The sequence below is a fragment of the Podarcis melisellensis genome (genome assembly GCF_964234715.1).
Source record: "Podarcis melisellensis genome assembly, chromosome: 5".
NCBI lineage: Eukaryota > Metazoa > Chordata > Lepidosauria > Squamata > Lacertidae > Podarcis > Podarcis melisellensis.
This window is the reverse complement of record NC_138537.1, coordinates 54,816,426-54,828,159: the sequence shown is the minus strand read 5'-3', so window position 1 is coordinate 54,828,159 and position 11,734 is coordinate 54,816,426. Positions and strand designations below refer to the sequence as shown.

Sequence of the window (11,734 nt, the reverse complement as noted above, 5' to 3'; positions counted from 1 at the left end):
CAGTGGGTATAGGATTGCAACCTTTTAAAAAGTGATGGAAACAACGAGATCTGTGCAACACTAACTCCTGCGGGCCACTATGTCGTTGACTTAAGCTTGGCCACAGTTTCCTCTACTATCCTGCGGTGGCTGAACACGCTTCCATAGAAGAGCCAAACTGCCTCTGCCTCTTCGCTGTATCGCCACTGGCCCACAAAACACTTTTAAAATATCTCCTGGTGTGTTGGACCAGTTCCAAGGTTTGCAATAATGCACAGGATTGATTAGCAATACGATTTGCAATGCGAGGATAAGGATTGCATGGAAACACCAAATGCATCCATTGCTCTTCCCAAAACGATTTTTTGTTTTGTTTTGCTTCACTGCGTGCGATTGAGATGGGCGACGGATCTGAGTTATGCAAACCGAATATATGCAAACACCATGCACGTCTGTGATGCTATGTACTGTGTGGGTGACAGAGAGGGGTCATTTAAAATCCAATAAACTTGTACTGAAATTCCACTTTAATTCGAATCATCTGTTTTGGGGTATGTTTTACCGAGAAAGCTGTCTTCGATATTAATGAATAGTGAGGCAAAGCCGAAACATTCAAGGAAACAGAAAGTAGTAATAGTCTGAAGTCAAGAGGCGGAAAAGATTGGAAGGGCACTGATTCTAAGTACTCCTACTGGAAACAATCCTTGTTAGCAATATGAATTACACTTCATAACCAGTGAAATCCTGAAAAAAACTTCTTCTTTTTTATTTAGTTACAAATATTCACACACAACCTTCATCATAATGAAAACTTTTTAGAAATATATCCCGTGCATTACAGTGGAACTTACGCGGTCAAGGATAAATAATGAATATCCTAGGCTCTATCTAGATCTTTTGTTTGTTTAAAATAGAAGGACCAGGTTGCCCTAAATTCTTTTGTTTCTGAGATAAAAGGTCCGTGCATGCACTTAATAGGGAATTACCCCCGTTGGCTTTTGTGAAAATGGTTCAGATAAACAATTTCAAAAATATTATTTTCCACGAAAGAGCGTATCCAGAGCTTATTTTTTACACGGGCCATATGGAGTATTATTCCCCCCCCCCCAATTCTCCGTTTTAAAACATCGTAAATGTAATTTTAGCTGGATTGTGGTTACTTATTGCATTTTAAATAGTCTTCTCTATAAGATCCTGAGCGAACCAAGGAACAGGTGGCTGTGATAAACCACGTAACGGCGCCTGCAATTTAAATAACACTTGATGAAGTATTTACTTTTTGTTTAAACGATTCGCTTCCTCCTCTCGGCACATCCGAGGCTGCAGGTGTTTAGCAGCGCTGGGGTGAACGCTCAGATCAATCACGGCTTGGTTATAATGTCACATTTCTATTTAAAAAGGAGCTGGCATGAGATCTTGGCATTTAACAGAATACACCTCAAACTAGGAAGAAAGCCCATTTCCGGAAACACTTGTCAGCTCCGATCGCTTAATAAAGGACGTTCATCTTCTTTTCAAATAACTATATACATGAGCCGCTTTGATCCGAATGCATTTGACATTTGCAAGCTTTTACCCGGATCTGCAGTGTAGAAGCTTATATTTTCCATTCACTTTAATGAGGGGGAGGAGGAAGAGAAAGTAGAACGCGCCCCATCTGTGGTTTTACGATGGAGGGCACAGAAGTAGAAGTGGCGCTGCGGTTAATATCAATGAGCTGGATGCGAATCACGTAGCATGCCTCTAAACAGCGCAGATCCAAAGCCAGTTAAAACGATTTAAGCCAATTGGCACCTTAAGCGGAAAATCGGGCCGCTTTCAATGGGGTTTTTTCCCCCTAAATAAGGATGCAGTCCAATACAGACTTACCTGGGAGTAAGTCTCACTGAACTCAGCGGACCTTTCTTCCGAGTCTCCCTCTTTTTCACCTCAGCAACTGCTAAGAGTTTTGGGAGATGTGCTTAGACTCGGGATGGTAGGACAGCGACCCAGGGTACATTTTTTGGGCGGAAGTGAGAAGGGAAGGGAAGTTCCCCTGACGTGAAGAGATAAAAACCACTAGGATCGGGGCTGCCTGCCTCTGAGTTTCACTTGTATAAATTCAGTAACTACAGCTGGATTTAGTAGTAATGGACTGTGTAGCCTGAACTTTTTTTTTTTTTTTTTAAAAGGTGTTTGGAATATCGGTTCTTGATCGTTTGAGCCCATACAGAAGTGGCTGTTTATTAAATATCCTTAAATGACAATGGTGAACTTAAATAGTCTGAAAGAAGTTTAAAACTTCCTGCATGTCTTTCTCCTGACTTTAATCCTGATCCTAACCGCAGGAGGAAGTAAGCCCCACTCAGTATGACCTATAAACAACGTGGAATGGCAGCGTTGTCAGCATGGAGAATATATCAATATTTCAGCTTTATTTTGATCAATGCTCCCCGTCTATTCTTGGATTTATTTCGCTGTGACATTTGCCACAGTATTTGGACACGAGCGCAGCTGGAGATGAATCGAGGTTTCCTGCGACCTCAACGAGAGAGAAGCCCCCATCGTTGCACGGATGAAACTTTCCTCTTTTTTCAAACTTCCAGCGAGAGGAGCCCAGAGGGCAGAACGCACCCAACTTTTCACACCTAAAACCCAAATACATGTATTTTATTTTTATTTTTAGGGGCGGGGAGGTACGCCAACTGAAATACACAAGCAATCTGATCCAAGTTACCAACGATGTTTAAAATGCTTTATTTTCTTTTAAAAATATGTACAGATCTGAAATACACTATTATTATTTTTTATTATTTCCCGCAGATATAATTAATACTCAGGGCAAAAAGGAACTGTGGGGGCGGGCGAGAGGAAACTGGAAAATGGCTGGCCACTCCAGCTTTTATCCTACCTGCGCGCACACGCAGACAGAGCCGCGCGGTTCTTTCTAAAGGTGAGTTGATGTGTTGGGTTTCCTGTTCTGCTCGAGGTCGGAAAGTGACTTTGTTATTATGTCAGAAAAGGACAGACTAAAGAAAATGGGTTGTGGAGGGAGCTCGAGGGAGAGAGGGCTAGAAGTGACACACTCTCTAGGGTAGTCTAGAAAACAAGCAGAACAAAACTAACCCAGAGAGGATTCCCATAAATAAAATGGTCGGGGTTTTTTTCCCTTAAAAAAAAATATAATCATAATAATGAATACACATGGTGTATTTCTTAACAATGCAAGAAGCACATTTCTCCTTTCCTATGAATAACAGGCGGGCGGGTGAAGAAAAGGTCGTGGGTGGAGACGCTGCGCCAGTTCAATAGTCGATCTTGTTGTAGAGATTATAAAGAGGTAAGGCCGACAAATTGCTGCCTGGGTAGTATAAGGGAGCCGGGAAGGCGATGGATCTGGGAACCGGCACTCTGAGGAGGGAATTGTCTCTGAAAACCAGGGGCATGCCCACGAGAGTCTGGGCTGAGGCGTGGGCCATGTTGGCCGCCTCCAGTTCCGCCGAGAGTTGCCGTTTCCATTTGTTCCTGCGGTTCTGAAACCAGGTTTTCACCTGGGTCTCTGTCAGCTGCAAGCTGGAGGCCAGGCAGGCGCGCTCCGAGCTGCTCAGGTAGCGCTTCATGTCGAAGGTGGACTCCAGCTGGTAGACCTGGCTCCGCGAGAAAACCGTGCGCGTCTTCTTCTTGGCCGAGCTCGCCTGCCGCTCCGCGCCGTCCCGCTGCCGCTCCGACGAGGCCGGCGAGCCCGGCCCGAAGTGCTTCTCTTTCTCTTCCTTGAAGTCCGGCTGGGACGGAGAAAGGAAAGGCGGCGTCCGGTCGGAACTGATCGCCGAGCCGTTCCCCTTCGGGTTGCCTTGGAGGGAGAAATTTAAAAAAGGAAGGGGGGTGGAGATGCCTTTCGGATCAGATTGGCATGGCCATGTGTCCCTCCCCACAAACACACACAGACACCACAACCCACAGACACCAATATACGAATCCCACCTAACACTAAACCCAGGGATTCGATTGCTGCTTGTTCCAGAGCTCCAGTTCTTCCATATCTTCCTAAGAAAATATTTATCATCGTCATCATTCTATAAACGAGTTGCAACTGGAATTGATGAAGTCCTTTCAAGGTCAGGCAAAAACTTCAATGCACCTCGCAGGGGAGCAGCCCTCCTTCGCACCGGTGCTGCGCTCACGAGTAAGTCTGTTTCCAAGTGCAGCCTTTACAATCCAGTTCATTCTCGGTTATAATTCTAAAAGCGCAACCTCATACTCGCCACCTCAAAACTGAGCCCCGCTGAGTTTAATGGGATTTACTCCCAGGTAAGTTATTCTATTAAGGAGTGCAGCTTAAAGCTGCCACCGTATCCATACTTTCATTTTTTTTGGGGGGGGGGGGTTCTGTAAGCGCCACCGAATTCAATCTGAATTCTTGGTCAACGCGGTGCAAGGGCGTGCCCGTGTTTCCAAATACTACCCTTTTCCTGCTGAATCGAGAGAACTTGACTTTTTATATCTTAACATTTCATAAATTATGTATTCGGGAATCTTGCGAAAAACCTCCGGCTTCTCTTGCCTTTTTGTTGGGGTGAGTGCGGGGGGGGGGGGAAGATCACCGTTATCCATCATAATAAAGAAGTGATCTCCCCAAAGACTGGACGGAAAAGGCATGATAAGATAATAACATGTCTCTTAAAAACGAAAGGGTCCCTTAATCTGTATGACATCCGAATTTAGCACGCACAAAAGGAAACAAATACAGATTTTAAAAACAACCAAAACAAATAGCATTGAGAGAGCTTGAAAACTGCGCCCTATACATTCGCAGAAAAGCTCAAACCGCTGTTTGCCGGACTTCCCACAACCTATTCCATCCCTGATGTCATCTAGGTTAATTTCGCCCCCTAAAAGCCCGGCGATCAGAAAGACTGCTGTTCAAATAAAACAGTGGTTACTTGCAAAGCTGTATTTTTCAACACATACACAACACGCTGCATCTTCCTAATAACACGGTCCGCCAATATAATAAGATGCACCTACATATCATCCTTCCTAATTAAGAAGTAAAGGAGGGTTTGAATGTTTTTTCCTTTCTCTCCCCCCCCCATGGTCCAGTACTTACTGAGACACGTGAAACTGATGGGTTGGTGGTGTTTGTGGCACGTTTCTTTAGGACCATGCGAGTCGGGGCAGAAGCAAGCGGGGTGTTTCCAGCTCTCATCCGGCTCCTCTTCTTCGGAGGATATGGAGAGGCTCCTCTTCCTGCTCGGCCAAGCGGAGGCGGAGGCTGCCTGCTTGGAGCTGGGCTCCCTGCCTCCTTCCGAGGTGCCGCTGCCTAGGATGGACTGGATGGTGAAACTGGAGAGCGGAGGTGCTGCGGGACAACACTTGCTCGGGTCTTCTTTGTTGCTCATCCTGGGCTCATAAGAAACAAGAGAACAGCTCTCGCTTTAGAGGCGCGCTGGGGACAGGGGGTCTCGTCGGAGGGTGCGGGGGCTGCCTGGGGGGCTTGGCTACCTCGCCTGCCTTTGGGGGGACCAGTTTGGGGGGGTGTTTTTGGCGTGCCTTGGCAGGTTTTCCCTGAGCTTGCCGAGCCTGAATGCATGCTCCTTTCTCTCTCAGATCTCTATTGATCTCCAGGCGGCGGGGTGGCGTGGCTTCATTTGCATGGAGGTTACATCCGCCTCGGCCAATCACAGGCAGCCAGGCTGCCCCGGAAAGTTTCAAAATTCTAGAACGCTGTCAGCCGCCGACTTTGCAGGGCCACCGAAACCGACGTGATCGGATTGCCCCTTCTCGTCGAAACAGACAAAAAGGAAGCGGACGAGATTATTATTATTATTATTATTATTATTATTATTATTATTAAACCCACGATCTAGTCGGGGCTAAAAGTCCGCAGAGGTTTGATGTGTGTCCCAATCCACCCTTCCAGGGCTGGCCCTTAGCATTTATAACCCTTTAGGGTGAATCGAAGTTGCCTCAGTTTGTTGCCTTAAATAACGAAATGAGGCTTTGGGATGATCACACCGTTTAGCAATCTGATATGGGCGTTTGATTCGCGCCAACATTTTGCCAAGGTGTTAAGTAGCTGACATTGCCTGTATAAAAGAAGTCCTGAGATCGGAGGTTGGGTTCTGAAGCACACTTGAATAATCTGACAGGGTTGACTTTCAGAGCAAACGGGTCCTAAACTATTCCCAGTGGTTCAGGAAGTGGCTAAGCAACTCTGCCTTAGACGTCTCCTCTCCTACAAATGGCAGAGACGGAAGGGGGGAAAGACGACTTTCCTAGTATATGGCTAATTGGGCTAGTACACAATATGTGTTTCCTAAAACAAAGTATTCTCCTCATGCAGCAGTCCTCAGAGCTTATACAGTATATATAAAATCCATGCACATACGCCCCGCTGCACTTGTGTATTTGTGTTCTCCATTCATTTCCAGTCTGGCTCTGCAAGCATTTGGGGCTCAGGCGGAAGGCTAAGAGGCTTGGCATTAAACAGCTTATGGAAAGAGATCTGGTATTTAAACCAGAAGGGCAGCATTCTAGCAACGGATCCTTGGCGCTTTCATTATCTTCACTTTTTATCCCCCGCGCAGCCCCCGAAATATCTTGTCTAGCAATGTCAATCGGGGAAGAAGAAGGGGGGGGAGAGACACCCATTCATGGATGAAAGCCAATGTTTTCGCTTTGCTGTTTAAACCCTCAGCCCAACGGGTCGGTCACTCATCTGCATCCCTTGGGAGAAGGGCGGGGTGGGGTGGGCAGGAGGGTGGGGTGGGGGGGACAGCCGGAGCCCCTGCTTTTCCACGGATGGGAGATTGCAGGCGAAATGAAAAGACTGCGCGCATTCAAGTTGTCTGGCGCCAAGCTGCCCAGGCAAGGAGCGCGCAGCAAAGCGGGCGGGGGCGGGGGGGGGTGAAGAGAGAGACCACTTGCAGTACAACCTGATAAATGCCTTCCCGTTCCCAAACTCATGCAGGTACATCCCTAATCTTCCCCATGGGATGTAATCCATCCCGATGGCGCAGGGTATATATATAGATATATACGACGTATGTAACAATATGCAATTATTTAGGCTTTCTGAGAGGATTGACATAAATGCCTTCCAATGATTGTAATACAATCGCCCCGCTTCCTCCGGGCTTGTACAGCTTTGATCGCACTCAAAAAGTGGGTGGAGGGGTGGGGGAGGGGGAGGGAGAGACTCGTTCTCTCCAAAAGTTTTCAGAAACTTTCCTTTGGAGGGGGGGGCGGGCTGAGGGGTAAAAACGAAACGAGAGTCGTCCGCTGCTTGCTGGGACAGCTATCCAATCGCATTGGGAAGGCACGTGAAAGCAGGTGTCTTAATGAAAAGAGCACGTCCATAATGCAACATTTGCCTGTTTTAATGATTTACGCAAGACGCCGCCCGTGGAGCAAGAGCCGGTTGTCTGCTTCCCGTGCTTTATCTGCGTGAGATTCACCAGCTCGGGAGGAAGAAGCGAGCAAAAGCGATGTCAATGTTGCCAGTAGTTGAAAGGGCCATTTATATTTTCGGTGAAGCAGATCCAAAGCGGTTGGTTGGTTGGTTCCCGAATGCCTCAGCCACCGTGGACATCTTCGAACCGCTTATTCCTCAAGTTCCCTGTTTGGGGATTGTCAAACATAGTGTGAAAACAGCACTGCCGTTCCTTTTTATTTTATTTGGAAAAGTGGGTCCTGCAACAAAGTGTTGCAAATGTATTCTCACCTCCGAAGGGCAAGTGCTTCTGTTCAGAGCGCCAGCCAGCCAGCCGAGCCCTTTACCAGGAGGCCGTTTCAGTTCTCCCCATCTGTACCCATTTGCGCGCGCGCGTGCGTCTTTTCCTCCGTTTGCATCTGACTCAACATTTCGCGACTCCGGAACATGTTGAGACTTGTAGTTTTGAAGGGGGTACATCTTGCTGGGGGGGGGGGCCCGCGGGGTTAAAGAAAAAACTATCTCCCGCAAGGCTGCCCCGGTTCCCTCTGATTCTCAGTGTCCACTGTTGGCCCCTTTTGCCCTCGCCACCCGCGTTTGCTCTTAGAGGGAGTTTTGCTATTCTTTTGGAACGTACCAGGACAGAGTGAGAAGGAAGGAAGATTATTGAGTTTGGTGTGGAACGTGATTTATAGTAGCCACGGATTCAGTTCGGCAGGATTCAACAGCATCACCTGCAACAGCGAAGCGGGGCAAATTTCGATCTGTTGAATTTTGAAACCGTGCTGCATAACAGAATGGGTTTTACAACGAGTAAATAATGAGCGCACGAACAGTTACTATTCACCACATGAAATCCCCAAAGTTGCGGGGGGACGATATTCCCTTTCAAACAGGTTTACTGGCTTGCACGCTGGGTAGGAAAGCGGAAGGTCTGGGTTCAAATCCCTCTCCGCATAAGCTTTGCATATTGGAAGCGATGACCAAGTTTTTTCAGTGCTCATTGTCTAAATAAGCGGTATTGGGGGTTATGGGCACACTCCAGACTGTGGAAATCCTTGCTATCAATTCAAGTTGTGTGTGGGTTATTTATGATTACAGAGTGACGATAGGTCACTCTTCACATGCTCAAAGGCACTGTTTCAAGACTGGGCACTGTCAACAGATTTTGGGGATAATCTCAACATTTTACATTCATAAGTACTGCAGAAGGTATATATTTATGGTTTATGTGCATTGTTAGATAGAATTACATTCAGGATGGTTTTACCCCCTCCGACTCCTAACGTTGCTCTGGGGTAGGATATCCTCCCACATTTCTCAATGGGTCGTTGTTTGCGTTGATGACTGGTGCGGTTATGATCCTGACATGTCTGACATATTCTGCTCCAGCCCTTTGGAGGCTCCATCTTCGGGACAAGCTTGGCCATGTCTACTCAGAAGTAAGTCCCACTGAACTTGATTGGGGCTTACTCCCAGGGGGCTAGGATCGGCCATCATCTCTAGACTCCGATCTGCGCCAGGGCTCAGTTCTGAAAAGGTGACGCAGCAACGAATGCAAGGCGCCTCTGAGCGTGTGCAGTACGCCTTTTGCGTCGCAAACTCGGGCTTAGCTGGGATCCGAGGAAGTGGAGAAGGGATCCCAGAGCGGAATTCGATTTCCAGCGGGACTGACTCCCACTCCACCGCTGCTGCCACTTCTGCTCTTACAAGATGAGTCCTGGAACAATGGACGCTGTCAGTGCGTCAATCCGCCGAGGTTCAAGACTAGGCTTCCTTCATAGTGTCCACCCCTCTTCTGCCCAGGCCCAGAAAGGGAGAGAGAAGAGCCCTGGAAGCGTTTTTTGTGTGGCGTGGGAGATGAGACCTGAGAGTCAACGTCTTCCCCTCTCCTTCGGTCCTCTTTCACGTCTGGGTTCCCCCTCTTCCCCCCGATGGGCTTTCTTAATGGGCTGATTATCCCCTTCCTCTCTCCCCCCAAAAAATACATAATGAGAGATAAAAGCAAGATTCCGATCAATACAGACAAATGTCAAGACGTTTCCAAATGACATTTTCATTAACTCCCAGCCCCCGTGTTAGGCCTCGGCATATTGAATCAAGTGCTTATAAAATAATTAGGGATAGCGAGATGACGAGCGAGCCGCGGCACGATCATTCACTCCCCTTAACTACTTTGGATAGACTCATTAAGGGGCTAATTGATTAGGGAAAGTGGCCCGGCTCCTCCCCTCCTCGTGCGGGGCAGGTGCTGTCCTGGTTTACCGCATTAACCTTTTCAGTGCTTTTCAACAGGCTCCAGACACATTACAAATGGTCAGCTTTAATCATGATGTCAGCTCATTAACCCGGAAAGACCCCGCACTGAAACACAATGTAAGGGATCGTCCTTCACTCAGCTCCGCAGCCGGCCCAGGCTGCTCCCTCCAAAGCCTGCCCGGAGAGAAGGGGCCGGGAAGAGAGAGAGAAAGGAGAGAGAGCGAGAGAGAGAGAAAGCCTCTTCTCTCCAGCTCCTTTGCAGAACGAGCCTCCCGGTTCTGTGACATCACACTATCTTAGGCCATCGATCCGGAATAATTTACCAACCTGCATGCCTTATCCGCTGTCACTAAACGCGCGTTAGGTAGACAGATGCGTAAAGTGGGAGACTTTCTATGGACAACATCACCCTTTACAGCCATTCTCTGGATTAAAGGTTGCCACGTTGTACACACACACTCTCACAGACACACACACCTATAAAGCTGTATGATAGGTAGGAGTTTTACAGGTGAAGCTCCCACCTACTTAATGTACCTGCAACCCTAAACCAGGATTGCTCAGCAGTAAGACCCATTGAATACAGTAGGACTTCATTCTGAGTAAACATGCATAGGCTTTGTGCTGTACATTTCAGCCTCCCCTGCCGCTCTTAAAGGTATAGAAACCCAGCCAGGGGGGAAAAATTGGCAAGTCTTCGCTGGCTTATAAATATAACTGGGTGGATAGCAGGATGTGCTCTAATTGTGAGTTTCCCAATGCGAGGGAGGACTAAAGTGTACTTGGGCACATCTACCACTAACCCTCCTTTTCCAGAACCAGATTTGATAAGCAGCAAATAATTAAAAGGTCTGAATAGTCAATAATCACCCACTGGGCTTTTTGCTGGCAGTCACCTATACAGATTAGAATCTCCACTGGATTTAAGGAGCAGAGGGATATGCCATTATTTACCTTGCCTGCAAGCAAAGACAGAAATAGGACCTGGAAGACTAGTGGCACCTAACAGGACTAGTTCAGTAGTAACTCAAGGGCTTTAAGAAATAAATAAGTGATCTGGGGCATGTGCATCCCTGGTCTTGAGGCTGCAGATGGAATATCCCTTTCCAGCCAAAATTGGTGCAAAAACTGAGTTGTCAACCTTAAACCAAAAGAGATTCTACCAGCTGCTCTTGTCCCTCTGCCCTGAGACAGATTGTTATCCTGCGCAGATTGTTAATAGCTATGAGCTCAGATTTTTCTTTGAAAATGTGCTGGGATGATTCTGCTCTCTTAGTAGCATGTTTGGATGCTGAAGTTCTCTATGCAATCCTGTGCAGACCTACATGAGAGTAAATCCCACTGAACACCGAATTCAAGGTACTGATGTTGACTTATAAAGACCATAATGACTTTGTGTCCAAAGACTTAAAAGAGTGTGTCTCCATGCTAACTGGGGCCCTCAGCTCTGCAAGAGAAGATTTTCTCATGGCATTGCTGAGGAGTGTTCTCCTGGTGGCTGGAATTGGGGCCCTCTTCGTGGTGGTCCATGTTTGTGGAACTCCCTTCCCTTAGAAGTGTGTCAATCATCCTCATTGTGAAGTGCTTGCCATCAGTTTAAGACACATTGATTTATTCCACCAGGCATTTGAGGCAGGTGGATATTTGTACTGGGGCACATGTACTCATGGTTACTGCTGTACTGGTATGATGAGTTACAAATTTGGGTCCCAAAACATGTGTCCTTGAAGTCTGATAGTGTCTCTTGCTTGCATAGATAGAGGCTAATTAGGTGTGAAAATGTGTAGAATCCAGCCAACTCATTGTTCCATCTACTTTGCCTCTGGACCCACTTACTCCTAGACTGTGGTCCTCAGGCTGAAAGAGTTTCCCTACCTGTGTTCTACATGTTTTAACAAATGTATCTTTAATCATGCTTTGAACCCATTTACTTGAGAAACAAGTTAGATTGACAAACCCATAATTTTCTAGGGTGGGTATTTGTCCAACATATTTTGCAATAAAGACTAATGCAGATAACTAACTATCCTGCCTTGCAATCTCCCTGTACTTCTTTAGTGACCCTTTCACGCCTTTGTCATATAA

The 11,734-nt window shown here is 47.0% G+C and overlaps 1 protein-coding gene across 1 annotated transcript; it reads right to left on the bottom strand.

Annotated features, from left to right (window-relative positions):
- Positions 1-2,781: 2,781 nt before the first annotated feature.
- Positions 2,782-5,482, bottom strand: HMX2 (H6 family homeobox 2). Its single transcript, XM_081912854.1, has 2 exons — positions 5,066-5,482; positions 2,782-3,808 (listed from the first exon to the last, which is right to left on the bottom strand). The coding sequence occupies exons 1-2, from the start codon at positions 5,355-5,357 to the stop codon at positions 3,264-3,266; spliced, it is 837 nt and encodes a 278-aa protein (XP_081768980.1). The 5' UTR covers positions 5,358-5,482; the 3' UTR covers positions 2,782-3,263.
- Between the last annotated feature and the right edge of the window lie 6,252 nt (positions 5,483-11,734).